Here is a 13,916-nt window from a genome sequence, read left to right on the forward strand (position 1 = left end):
AAACATAATATAAATTCTAGCACCAAAAGAGTCTTGCAGTGACTAAAACTAGATATAAAAAAAAATGTAATTCATAAGGCAGAGTGGGTAACTAGTACAGGGATACAAATGAATGTATTCAGTTTTCTCTAGAAAATCTTGGGGCAGCAGTAAGCTAAAATTCCAGGGAGAACAACTCTTCTTTTCTACTCTTATGACATACTAGTTTTCCTTTTCACTCATATCCAAAACATAAATATTTCCTAAGAAGATGTTTCAATCCTCTAGGTACTTCAGCTGAGTTTGTAGTACTTAATACAGATACTTTGCAGTAGTCTGATGTTATGCTGAGGCTCCTGAAGGTGGCTACTGTCCTGCAGGAGTCCACTGCCACTCCAGCACGTTCTGCACTAGACAGCTCTCTGTGGAAAGTACATAATACCTCAGAGGCAGGGACTAGGCCTCCCTGGTATTCTTATAACACAAATCAGACATGTGTTTATTCTACATCAGTACCTAGTTACAAATCTCCCCCGTTTTTACATGTGGTTATCTAGTCCATTGTTATTTCCGTTCAGTAGACTTCTTTGTTTTGTGTTTTTTCCAGTGCCTATTTGGTACAAACCACAGTATAGTCATTCAAGAATATGAAGATCAAAGATGAAAAGAAAGTATCTAGCTGTGTGTATAACTCTCACTGTCCACAGCCTAGAGTGGTCTTGCTACACTGGGGCCCCTTGATCAAGTTCATGCAGGATGTTATGGCCAGAGACCTCACTAATCCCTGAATTTGAGGGTACCACTGTGTAATAGAATTTTCTCCATATGCTACAGCAAAATAAAACTGGAACTATTAAAAGAAATAGCAATAATTTTTTAAAAACTTTCATAATTTAAAAATGTTATCTAAAGAATAATAAAATTATAAAAACTTTAAAGCTTAGAATAGAGCCTGGCTCATTAAAAGTGCTTGAAAATTAATCAAAGACTAACCAATTAATGGAAAACTACACTCATAGGCTGAGATGTAGAAGGGGGCACTGGAGTGAGTTGGAATTTGCTCAGTGAATTTCCCTCTTGATTTGTGAACTAAATCCATGCCTTGATACAGATATAAAAATTATGACTTGTTGTGGAATGTTAGACTTCTTACCAGAAGATTAAGCTGCAAATGTTATGTCTTAGAAGTCGGTCTCCTGTAGAGCTATACTTTTATTTCTAGTACAGTTAGTTCTTTATAGGTCAGTAATGGCATGATGTCTTAGTGTTATTGAAGGAAGTTATTTTTAAAAAGTTAAAACCAATTATTCATGAATTGGCTGAGATTTGGGATTGGATGTTTCTCTCAATTCTGAACTAAGTTTAGGGGTTTAGGATGAGAATTGGTTTGTGCCCTCTCCCTTCCTTGGACAACTGCCTCATCGAGTAAGACAGATGAAGGTTATTAAAATAATTGCAGCTAACTTTGGCACTGCACTTACTGTCCGAGGATCTTTTCTTTACTGTTCTGTGGTGAGCCTTACAAGTCAGGGAGCTATGTAAGGATTATAGCAGCACATTTTACAGCTGAAGAAGGCAGACCAGAGAGAGGCTAGGTGGCTCCCTCAAGTCACGGAGCCTAAGAGCAGAGCAACGTGCTCCAGGATTCCTGGCTGTGTTGTGTTCACTGTCACCCCACTGCCTTGCTCATTACTGCTCACCAGAGCTCATGCTTTTTCTGATTTGGTGCTTTGGTAAATATACAAAGCAATGTCATCTCATTTTACACGCATCATCTGGCTTCTTCTTCTTTTTGTCTCTCTTTGGTCATCAGGCAAAAGCTAAAGAAGAAAAACAAGAGAAGTGTGGTGAGGATGACGAAACAGTCCCAACTGGATACAGATTAAAGCCAGTCACGGTAAAATTTTAGCTGCAGTGCTAAAAATTAAAGCAGCCGTATACTTCTCCTGCCTTTGCATCATATTCCCATGTGTCCCTACCCTTGACACCAAGGAAACTTATGTTCAAGTTCAGATCTGGGCTTTGAGATCTCTGGATCCTTTCTCTTCAACTCTTTGCAGTTAAAAACCTTTTAAGGTTGGGTTTTCCTTCCTGGTTTCCTAAGTAGGGACCATTCGTCAGTAAAGTCCCACCAATTCAATTATTTCAGCTACTAACAATGCTTGACACAGATTGGTAATAATTTTTTCTCTAACTGCTATGTGAATAAAAGCACCATAGATCTGCAAGTGGTAGACTTAAACATACAACTATTTAGCAGTATCCTTAGCATTAAGGTAGTTGTGTTGTTTTGGTCTGGGGTGAGGATGGTAGACTAACTCCTGTAATTACATTTGCAATTAATCTCTGGAAAACTTACATATAAACACATGGTGGAAGATAATTGTGATTGTTATGTCTTTTTATGTGAAGATTTTCTTATTTTAAGAAATATCACAAATTGTATAATCTCATATTTAAGAAACTAAATGCTATTTATCACAGGAATGATGAAGGGAATCTACCTCTTTACCCTGGGTTGGATATTTTTTAAAAGTTTCCATTTATGTAGATGTACTTTTCTTGCCAACGTCCTTTTAAAATAATTATTACTCTTCTATTTCCCAACAGATAGAAATGTTTTTCAATAACTTTTAATAGAAATGCACATCATATTTGGTAACATTTGGCATAATGATCTTTATATAGCTCAAGTCCTTTTGATATACTATATAAAAGTTAATAATCTAAAGCAAAACTTCACTCAAATATAAGAAAAAATAAGCTTACCCTCATATTCTGCATTTCTCAAAAACAAACTTAATGGGACATGAAAGCAAAATTTTCAATTTCATTTCCAGTGAATTTTTCATTTTTATTTATAGGATAAAGATGGAAAACTACTATTGCCAGAGCTTGAAGAAAAACTCAAGGTTAGAAAATAAGTCTTTTTTATACCTAAAAAACAACAGACATTTAAGTATAAAATAAGATAATTTTAACAAATATATTTTACCGTGGAGTCTTTTTGCCAATCTAGTATAGAGGGGGAACTGCAGATGATAACACTTGGCTGATACCTCTGACTCCTTTTCATGTATTTTAATGATTATTTTCTGCATGAATTATTAGTAGATGATAAGTTTCTAAGACTTTCATTGAATATTAGTAGCTCTGATGCCTTAGATGAGATTAAGTTGCACTTACTTTAGAATTTGATCTAGACCCATCAAATTCCCCTATTCTATATTGACTTAAGTTGGTAGCATTGTCATGATAATTCTAATTAGCAACACTTATAAACCACTTACTTTGTGTTCAAAACTGTAACAAATGCATTCTTGTGAGCTTTTTGAGTCCTCACTGCATGAAGAAGTATCATCATTTTCATTTGACAGTGAGGAAATGGACAGAGAGAGAGAGAGAGAGAGAGAGAGAGAGAGAGAGAGAGTTACAAGCTAGAACACAGCAAGGCTAAGACTGCAAGCTCAGGCTGTCCCTGGTGGGACCCAGCATCTGAATGACATGCCCTGCCATCACAGGCCACTGCTGTTAGTTGACATCTCTACAAGGTCTAAACTAGTAATACCACAGCCCCTGAAACAACCAGGTTAACACAACTTTGCTGCCAGAAAGCCACAAAGACATGGCAAAGGAGTATGTGACGTGTTTCTCCGACTTAGGCAGAAAAGAAGTGACTCGGAAATAAGAACACAGTAATCACATTTGAAAAATCTATCTAGGTCTTCATTGGGGAGAATGGGAAATTCTATTTGAGCAAAATTTTTCTGAAATTGATACATCAGGAAAACTTTTGATTAAGTAAGCCATTAACAGCAGTATTGAGCTATTTAGGGTTTCTTATTTTGTTGTGACTTTTCCTTACTTGATCAATGAAACATATGCCCCCTATAAGTTAGCTTTTGGTTTTAGGTCCTAAAATGTAGTCATCCTACTATGTGTTAGCCAGCAGAAAAATATTGCTCTATGAAAACATTTTTTACAAAGTAGAAACAGTTGCTTCATAATATACAATGTTCCTATGTTACAGCCCCTCAGTGAATCAGAACTCATTGCTGAACTTTCAGAAGATTTTGGCCGGTCTAAATCTAAAGAAAAACAATCAAAGCCAACTGAGAAAACAGAAGTATGTTTCTGAAAATATAAATCTCTACTTTTGAAGGGTTTTATGTTTTGTTAATTTTAAAATATGTGAAATCAGAATGATTTGACCATGATGGAGTGGATAAGCTCGTTATACCATCTTTTTGACGTGCAGTTTTCGTCTTATCTTTTCCTAGTTATGTTTTCTTTAACCAAACAAACCCTGAAATTCTTGCAATTTAAGACCTGCAATTATTCCTTCAGGGTGCTCTCAAATACATACTTTGATCCATTGATCAGGGGTTCTATTCTGTTTCTGTAACTTACCTAATGTTGTTATCATCTCTCCCCTCGGATCTCAAATGGCTTTTTTTTTTCATTTTCCTTCCTGTCTGTCCTACATGTCCACCAAAATTATTTTTTCTAAAGCATATTTGTAGTCAGATCATATCCCTGCTCCCACCAGGGGGCTTCCTATTCCCTACAAAAGAAAAGTTCCTACTGATGTGTTGTTGCCTAAGCCTCCTTTCCCAGTTTCTTCCCCAGTCACTTAACAGTAAGTACATCTGTCTCCATGGTTTTCTTCATTTGGTTCTTTCCATTGGGAATAGCCTTTCCTCCTAATTCTAGATCAGCTGAAGTCTATTATGTGTTAGCCAGCAGAAAAATATTGCTCATTCTTCTAAGTCTCTGCTAAAACATGGCCTTTATCTCTTGCCTTCCCCTCGCTTAACCATACCATCCTTCCAACCTGTGTGAAGGGTGCAGCATGGCAGGGGATCCTGCCACTCCTTTTTTAATCCCTAAAGCATTGATAACAAACAGGTTTTTAGCTGTATTGGTCCTTCTCCAACTCTAACATTGAACATGCAGTTTAAAACAGGAAGTTTCTTAAAAGAAGAGATCATGAGGTAGATTATCTGCCGAGTACTTTGCATAGAGGATAGGCCTCCCATAAATGCCTGGATTTGAAATTTGACTCCTGCAATAAGATATGATACGGTTCTCAAACTTTAGCAAACATCACCTGGAGGTTTATTAAAACATGACTTATTAGCCTTTCCCTCCCAAAATTTCTGATTAGTACATTGGAGGCCCAAGAATCTGCATTTCTAACAAGTTGCTTGATAATACTGAGGCTGTTAGTCCAGGGACTATTCTGAGGTCATTATTATTCCCTGTACATGTAACTGTTTATAGTTTATAATGTGCCCTTAGATTTATATAAATATACCATTTTATGTAAAATTCTCTTGTATTACATAATATGCATATTTTATTCTTATATATTGTGTGATGACAAACAATACAAATAATAGCAATAATCACTCAAATTTGTTGAGTTTGCTGTGTTTCTAGGTACTCTGGGTAACACTTCACCTGTGTTATCTCATTTAAGCCTCTTTATCAACCCTTGAGATGTAGGTACTGTCTTTGTTCTCATTTTGCAGATGTGGAAACTGAGTCTCAGAGAGGTTTAACAACCTACCTGAGATAAGAGGTAAAGTGAAGTTGAGATAATGATTACTAAAGAATTTTAATGTGCCTAGATTACATACTTTTGAAAAATCTTTAGGCATTCAAGACTCATACTCATAACATATGATACTGCAGTGTCCTGTTGCTCCATCATTGACCAGTTATTTCTAAAGTTAGTCAAAGAACCTGTTTGTTTCCCCCAGAAAGATAAGGTTGCTGCCCCCACCACTGTGGCAGAGACTGTGTCTCGAACCTCTATGTGCAGTATACAGTCAGCACCACCCAAGCCAGCTTCCGTGGTAAGTGATTCTCTGGGACTAATTTTCTTCCTATCAGTCTCTGCTGTGCATTATCATCAAATCATCGTATTCTGAGAAAATAAACAAAATATGATTTAGTTATGCTATTGAAAATTCAAGCTAGATTTAAATTTTTAATTAAATTATTACAAGCTGTGTTTTTCTTTCACCTTCTGAAATTATTTCTATTTCTTTGGCTAATATTTTCGTCCTGCTACTCACTGTCCTATGTCTTTCAAGCCTATTTGGAATTTGACAGATAGCCAATGTCACTTTTCTTACTTACTCCTGATGGAAAAACTTCCAACAAAATCATTATGATTTCACTCCACTGTCTCAACCAGAAGAGGAGAGATTGACTCAATTCCTTTTCATTTCCTTCTTCATTTTCTTGCCTCCTCCTCATGCTCTAATTTTTTGTATGAAGTATGATATTTAACTAATTGAGTCTTTGTTTACTTTTGATTTCAATGGATTTTGTTTCCATTAGGTGATGATAGAATCTGATTCAGAGAATAGCGTCTCTATTAGAGACTAAGTCAATCTATACTGTGAAGAGCTAACATGGGTCACCAACAATGCCGTTGTTCTAGATGCTTGGTAATATCTTCTCATTGAATTTTCACAAGCACACTGTAAACTCTGTTCTGATCATCTTTCCATAATAGAGGAGAGAAATGGGGCTTTGAGTTGACCTTGAGAAACCCATCTAACATTTTAGAGCCTCGACTGAGATGAGAGCTATGGCCCTTGCTTTCAGCTATGGTACAGTTTGTTCATATTTATATGGAAAAGGGCAGAGGGAACATGAGTGAAAGAGCCCCTCTTCATGGGAGTTAGGAAAGACTTTTGGGTGAAGGGCAGGGTCACACTGGAAAATGGAAGTAGCACCATTTTCCAGGGAGACCAGTCAACCAGGATAGACCAACAGAGACATTTGAAGCCCCTGGTCTGCTTGGGATGTGCACATCCAGTTGTTTGAGAAAAGTGGGGTGAGGGGTCTTGAAGCAAGTGAAACACAAGTATCTTGAAAGCTGTGTATTGGCCACTTCCTGTCAAGGAAGTGCTTGGTGTCAACTACAAATCCCCCAGTCCAGGGTCTCCCTCCTGCCTTTATAAATGGGAATCAAGTCCCATTTATAAAGGCAGGAGGGAGACCCTGGTGTTGGTTTTTGAGTGTTGGTTTTTGAGGCTTCTATCAGCTTACATTGTCAGGTCACTGGCCACAGGGGTAAGGAATAGGAGAGGAGAAGTGAATCCAGGAAGAGTCCAGTGACCAGCAGTGGAAGCAAGGATGGTTACTGGAATCAAAAGGACAATAGCCACATTCCAGGGCAGAGCTCTTGTGAAAAACCTTGAGCCACCAAGTGTGACTGCCAGGAAAAGCATTATGGGACTCAGACATTTTCTTTCCAACTTGACCCTGACTACATAGTTGAGAGTTGAATTTTTAGTGAGCAAAAAGGAACAAAAATGTTACCTTCCCAGACCTCCTTTCCTAGGCCTCCACCCTGTCAACTCAGGCAACAGTTGCCAAGGTTTCCGTTAGTGAGGCAGTTGGCATTTCTGGGATTGTGACACCCTTGGGAGCCAGAAAGAATAGCAGCAAAGTGTGATAAAGGTCAGAAGACCTCAGAAAGCATGAGGATTAGTGAGTGAAGGAAAGACAACCAGCAAAAGGAAATGAATGTGAGTCTAGGATGGTTCTTTTGTGTATAAAAAGAAAATTTACTAAGGAAATTCAGAAACCTGAGTACTAGTTTCTGAATTTGACACGACATACTACAGAAATGGAATTTGTAGTCCTTAGTCCTGTTTTCAGTTTCCTTCATTCCTAAGACTGTTCTCCTTGCTTTTCTTTTAACTCTGTTTCAGTAATTTCTTAAACCCAATGTGGGGGAAGGGTACAGGTTTGGGAAGCAGTGGTTTCCAAAGGTCCCACAAGACTTAGTATGACAAAACAGAAGTATATTGTGAGCAGATGTCTCAGATAGATACCAAGCCAGATTTCCTGGATGAGATCTGGGTGCCAGTGCAACTGTTAGGAATTAAGTATAATACCAAAGAGTTTAGTTTAGTTCCCCCCCCCCTCCTGGAAATAAAATCTTTTCAACATTCAGCCACAAGGTGGCAGAAAATTACCTTCCTCTTGGTCTTCCTTTCCTCATTGGTGACTTATAGCAGCACACTTTTGCAGAAAAAAAAATTATTATTTTGTAATGATGATGATTAAGATATATAAAACAGAAGGACACTTTTTGATAATTTTATGTATTTATTTATTTTATAGTTGCAGATGTATAGAATGCTTTTATTTTATTTGTTTCATTTTTATGTGGCGCTAAGGATCAAACACAGTGCCTGAATCATGTGTGGCAATGATTCAATGGCTCTGCCACTGAACTACAGCCCTAGCCCCATTTTTTGGTAATATTAAAATCATTCCTCCAGCTGGGGTTGTGGCTCAGTGGTAGAGAGGTAGAGTACCTAGCAGATGCGAGGTCCTGGGTTCAATCCTCAGAACCACATATAAATAAATAAATAAATTAAAGGTATTGTGTCCAACTACCTTTATTTTGTTTATCTTTATTTTTCAAAAAATAGATCATCAGTGTGAGGTGAGAGATTTACTCTGAGGGGCTGGAGATATAGCTCAATTGGTAGAGTGCTTGCCTAGAATGCTTCAATTCCCAGCACCACACACACACACACAAAAAAAAAAAAAAAAAAAAAAAAAAAGCTTATAGTAAAAATAAATTCTGAGACTATTCAAACCAAAGGCTTCTGTGCCTTTGCTTGACCAAGATCATCAGTTGATATTGCAACTCAGTACCACATGATTGAAATGAAATTCAATGAATGGCACTTATCCCCATTACGTATTAACCATTCTATTTTATAGTCTATATATTAAAAAAATAAGTCCTGGCCATAAAATATTCCACTGATATTTCATAAGTCACCTAATGTAGAGATAACAACCCATTGTTTAGAAAAGCCAGAGCTAGTTCTGTCTTTTAACTCAAACATACATTATACTCTTTATTTTCCCTTTACATCTTTTGTGTTTCGTGTTCATCTTTTCACTTTAAATACCACCATGACCAGAGCTTATGACATCATGTGGGAGCATATTTTATTTTTGATTACTGGACCACAGATGGACAGTTTTCATTGTGCTGCTCAGGTTAATCGGTCACAGCAGGGTCACCTGAACCATCGGTGATCCATAGGAACTGCAGAAGCTACATAGGTACACCTCTGTACCTCCTGGACTGGCCATCTAACTCACAGGAAGTAGAAAAGAAAGTTTTCTCCTATAGGATTCTGAAAATCTTTACTGTGCAGTCTTTACAATGAACTCCACAGTGACTACTTCTGTCTTCTTTACTGACTTTTCAGTTCCTCTTACTTTCCTTATATTTCTTATTTCTGAACCAAAATTCTGGCTAGATCTTGCAAATTTCTGGCCAATATGTAAGTTCCACACATGTGAGGTTGTATGGAAGAAACTTGTTATAATTTTTAGTCTTTTAAGTTTACTAAATATTGATTCTAATTCAATTGATAACTGAAATTGTTATAAAATAACGTGTGCTTCTTATCTAGGCCTGAAATAAGGACTTGCCCTTCTGGATTGTTTGATGAGAGTCTGTTTTTAAAGAAAATCACTATCTACCTACTTAACATATCCGCCTGTGTTTTTTTAGAAAAGCATGGTGCCAGATGATGCTGTAGAAGCCTTAGCTGGTAGCCTGGGGAAAAGGGAAGCAGATCCAGAAGGTGGAAAACCTGTAGTAGATAAAGTCAAGGTAATAAATAGCAGCTCAGACACATCTAGAAAGAACTGCCATTGACCAAACCCCCAATAAGTTAGTCATTGGTTTCTTTTAAAAAACACGGTATTCATAAAACATGTCCAATTGGCTTTCTCGATTATTACTACACCTGTTCTGTCAATAAACTAAACCGGAAGAAGCTCCAGTGTTTAACTCCCACAGTGAATGGACAGCATGCATATGTCCAAGCTCTTTGATTTTCACCTTTGCATTCCCATGGCTGCCTTCCCATTGCTGAGAACTTGTGTGAAGTGGCAGCTGCTCCTTGCAATCTGCACTCAGCCCAGCAGCCTGTGTGGTGGTGCCTGTACCTGCTAAGCTTGGATGTGGTGTTAGAAATTGGGTTGCTGGAGGAACTCTCCATGTATGGTCATATATATACTGGAATATAATGACAGATTTGTTTACCTCACATTTAGTCACTCTATCCCAGGTATCCATTTTATAGGAAGAAAATATATTAACTATGCAAATGATATGATTTTTATTTAGGAGAAAGCCAAAGAAGAAGATCGTGAAAAACTTGGTGAAAAAGAAGAAACTATTCCTCCTGATTATAGGTTAGAGGAGGTCAAGGTAAATAGGCTGGAATATTTTCTTATTTTAATTCATTCTGGATTTCTTAAACATAATGAAGGGATGTGGAATAGACCTGGAATATTAAGATCTTATTTTCTAAAATTTCAAACACTCACTGTATTAGTCCACAGATATCATGTTAGAAAACCAGAAATGAAGCTAAAATATTTCTAAATGAGACTTCAATCCAGCCTTAAGTGAAAGAAATCTATTGGCACTGCTACCCAAAGTTATCTCCTTTGCATACCTGATTTATTATAGTGCAGAAATACAGGAAACCTTAGGCAGATAGTAATACCAGAATGAAGAGCAGATACTTACTATGAGGAAAAATTTGTGACTCTAAGATAAAGTCAAAAAACTGAGAGCCTGTTTGTCATCAAGTAAAGTGATAAAACTGACCCATTTCTTTTATGTTGCAAGAACAGATTATACAGAATGAGCATGAGAGGGAAAGACCCCATTAGGAATCTCATCGATTAGTATGGTCACTTAAGCAGGGCAGGTACATGGACAAATGTCACTCATCTTTATAACATAACACTACTTAAAAGAAAGTGAAACTAAACTATTAACAATTACAGGAAATTAAATTCATCCACATGCACTGCTACATTTATTCAACAACTTGGGAGCTATACTGATTGAAAGTTTATTCTAGACACCTTTATTCTGCTGGCTTTCTGCATTTCACAATGCAGCTGAAACCAAGGCATTTCTCTTAATTTGAGCTTATTTGTATGTTGCTTTGCAAATTCTTAGAGAGGGTCTTCAGAGCTACATGTCTGTCTCCACAGATAGAAGCCAGTAGAAGCTGGCCGGGTCCAGTTAACTTGCTCTGTAGTAGGTGGTGGGTAACTTACTGCCTTCACTGAAATTTAGTAGCAGCATTTAAGTGATGAGCTTTCCCTGACCACTCTGTTCTGTGGTGGTTTCATCCTCTTCTGAATTTAGCTCACACATCATTACTTACCTTCTTCTTTATAATGTTTCGAGGTGTTGGCTTGATCTTTTGTTTAAATAATACACATTTATTCATCCACCATAATTGCATTAGGTCTCTTCAGTGAAAGTCAGCTCCTGAAAGCAGATCTCAAGTTTCCCATTCCAGACACTCGATGATGGGGTGATAGAAGATTTATTCAATTTGAGTGTGGAACAGAAAGGTCCCCAGGGTCACAGATATCACTTGGGACATTTATTACCTTTGCAGCTAAGGGATGGTGGATAACAAGCCCAGGTTCTGCTTTCGCTCCTAATGGAAGAAGGGTCAGAAGGTGCAAGTGGACTACAGAGGAAATGGAAAGGGATAAAGGAGTTTGTGTTTTTCATGAGGGAAGCAGATGCTATCTCTAAATCATTGCACCTCACATTTTAAATACAAAAAACAAAATAAATAAAACCACCTTGAACAGTTTTTCAGGAGATATCTTCATATATAACCTTGGGCTTTATTTGTGTGTGCGTGTACATGGATAAATGAGATTTACCATTAATTTATAGATCATCTTTTCCTGAAGAGTCCTAAATGCTCTATCAGTTTTTTTCTTATTATACTTGGAGTCATTTAAAGCACGGTATAATTTGAGCCTTAAATTTTAAACACCGCTAATCTAAGCGTCCTGAAGTTTGGTTGGGACTTCATGCTATTTTTCTAATGCATTCTCAGTGCTTAAGGCCCATTATCAATGCTTGTTTGTTGTATGCATGCTTTATGAAGTTAACCTGAATTTTCCAGGCAACTCCTGCAAAGCCCATCCCCAGGTAGGCAAGGGACTAATTTGTTATGTCCTGTAAATCCCTGTCACAACCCCATACATCACATTACATTGACTGTTTGTGTGTTTTTTCTCCTGTGCCTACTCTTTGGGCCTCTGGAGCCATAAGCCATGTGTAATCAGGTGTGCAAACTCCATGCCTTGGGGAATACCTGGTACATGTGAGCTGACTGTTGGCATGAACTAATTAGAGTGTGTTCTCTAGTGAGAGAATTTGTTTCCTGAAATGTTAACTCTAATTTAATGTGTACAACATTAGGTATATTGATCCCTTGTAATGTGTATAGATTTCATATTTGGGATAAAGTGTGAAATGATTCATTGCCATGTTTCCCCCTGAATAGGATAAAGATGGAAAACCACTCCTGGCTAAAGAGCCCAAGGAACAGCTTCCGGTAAGCAAATCAGTTTTCTTTGAGTATATCTGTCTCCTTTTGGTCCTGATTGATAGTTTGGGAAAGGGATAGTTTTCCTTTTAGTGAGTTGATCAGTATGCAATAGTGACTGCCTTTTCAAGAGGAGACAGATGTCACTAGTGTTGATCTCATTTCCTGGTTCTTGCAGCCCATGAGCGACGAGTTCCTTCTCAATGCTTTGTCTGAGGACTTCGCTGGTAACCGGGACATTTCCTCTCTTGTAAGTTTGAAACTTCTGGTTTATTTTTGGCAGAAATAAATGGAAACTTGTAACTAGAATCTGACTTGGAAGCTGAGGAAACGATCACAAAATTTATGGTCCTCATCACACTGTAACCATTAAAAATATATTGCACCTGAAACATTGTTCTGAACAGTGGATGATTTCAACAGTCTAACTAATTGGACCAATGAGTATTTACTATGTTAAGTATCTATATGAAAAGAGAGTTTAAATTTGAGTTTCTCCAAAATCACTTCTCAGACCTCTTTACCTGTCATTTCTGTAATTTATCATTTTCCAAATTGCCTCCTAAGGAAACTTAGCTCCATATGGAATAGGTAGTCTCTCAAAGGGAATGTTGCTGAACAAATTGGACAATGTTGGTAATGTCAAACAGGCTTTTCTACTGTAGGATTTTCATGGCATTTTATATGTGAACATATAAGTCTGTTGGAGTTCCTATTTAAGTAACTTATGTGGCCTGGTATATCTATTTACAGCTAACTCAGTTACTTAAATCACTGAATGTATTGTTAGCAGTCAGTTGAAAAGCAAATTAAGAAGCTCTCCTGTGTGGATGATGACAAAGAAAACGTATCAGTTGGAAAGCAGGAGGAGAAAAAATAAAGATTCCTTGGCATGACCTGAAGTTCTGCTCTTGCTAAAGCAATAAGCCCTTTGAGAAGAGGCCACTAAGCAGTGTGTGCTCCTCACAGTGCCCCTAGGAGAACATCATGACATGCAGTCACCCCATCCCATGACCTTCCTCTCATCATGAGTGTAAGCAGGACACATCACAGACAGGCACCTCCGACCTGGATATAAGATATGGGGAAAAGTACAACAGGAACAGTGTCCTGGGGATATGAAATCATCCCATCACAGTAATTCAGAACATATGAGCCAGGTGTGGGAAATGGGCCTTACTTCCTTTCAACATACTATCATTATTATTATTATTATTATTACCATAGTCAGGGTTTCTCCCTTTTAGGAATTCAAAGATTTGAAAATTGTAACATTGAATGTGTATGACCTCCCCACCCTAAGAAGTTGTCTAAGCAAAGACATGATTTGAGATAAAAAATAAAATGGACAAACTAGAAAACTCTTTGGGGAACAGTCCCAAGAACATTGGGGGAAACATACCATATACTGCCTCATAGTAGTCCAATGTACAAGAATACTGTATATATCATGTTGTTTGATCATAATAAAACAGAACAGAAATAGAATATTTA

At 37.5% G+C, this 13,916-nt stretch overlaps 1 protein-coding gene across 12 annotated transcripts in view; it reads left to right on the forward strand.

Annotated features, from left to right (window-relative positions):
• Cast (calpastatin) overlaps positions 1 to 13,916 on the forward strand; it is a 111,709-nt gene that overhangs the window by 84,897 nt on the left and 12,896 nt on the right. For 11 of the 12 annotated variants that reach the window (XM_046428847.2, XM_046428845.2, XM_046428895.2 and 8 more), the window contains 8 exons: positions 1,793 to 1,876; positions 2,844 to 2,891; positions 4,010 to 4,105; positions 5,745 to 5,840; positions 9,551 to 9,652; positions 10,172 to 10,255; positions 12,381 to 12,431; positions 12,601 to 12,672. In XM_046428847.2, the coding sequence (XP_046284803.1) occupies positions 1,793 to 1,876; positions 2,844 to 2,891; positions 4,010 to 4,105; positions 5,745 to 5,840; positions 9,551 to 9,652; positions 10,172 to 10,255; positions 12,381 to 12,431; positions 12,601 to 12,672 (633 nt within the window). The remainder of the gene's footprint in view (positions 1 to 1,792; positions 1,877 to 2,843; positions 2,892 to 4,009; positions 4,106 to 5,744; positions 5,841 to 9,550; positions 9,653 to 10,171; positions 10,256 to 12,380; positions 12,432 to 12,600; positions 12,673 to 13,916) is intronic. The other variant, XM_046428871.2, reaches the window with a different exon arrangement.

The sequence above is a fragment of the Marmota monax genome, unplaced genomic scaffold (assembly GCF_021218885.2).
Source record: "Marmota monax isolate L192 unplaced genomic scaffold, Marmota_monax_Labrador192_F-V1.1 WCK01_AAM20220418_F8-fsc00018, whole genome shotgun sequence".
NCBI classification, from domain to species: domain Eukaryota; kingdom Metazoa; phylum Chordata; class Mammalia; order Rodentia; family Sciuridae; genus Marmota; species Marmota monax.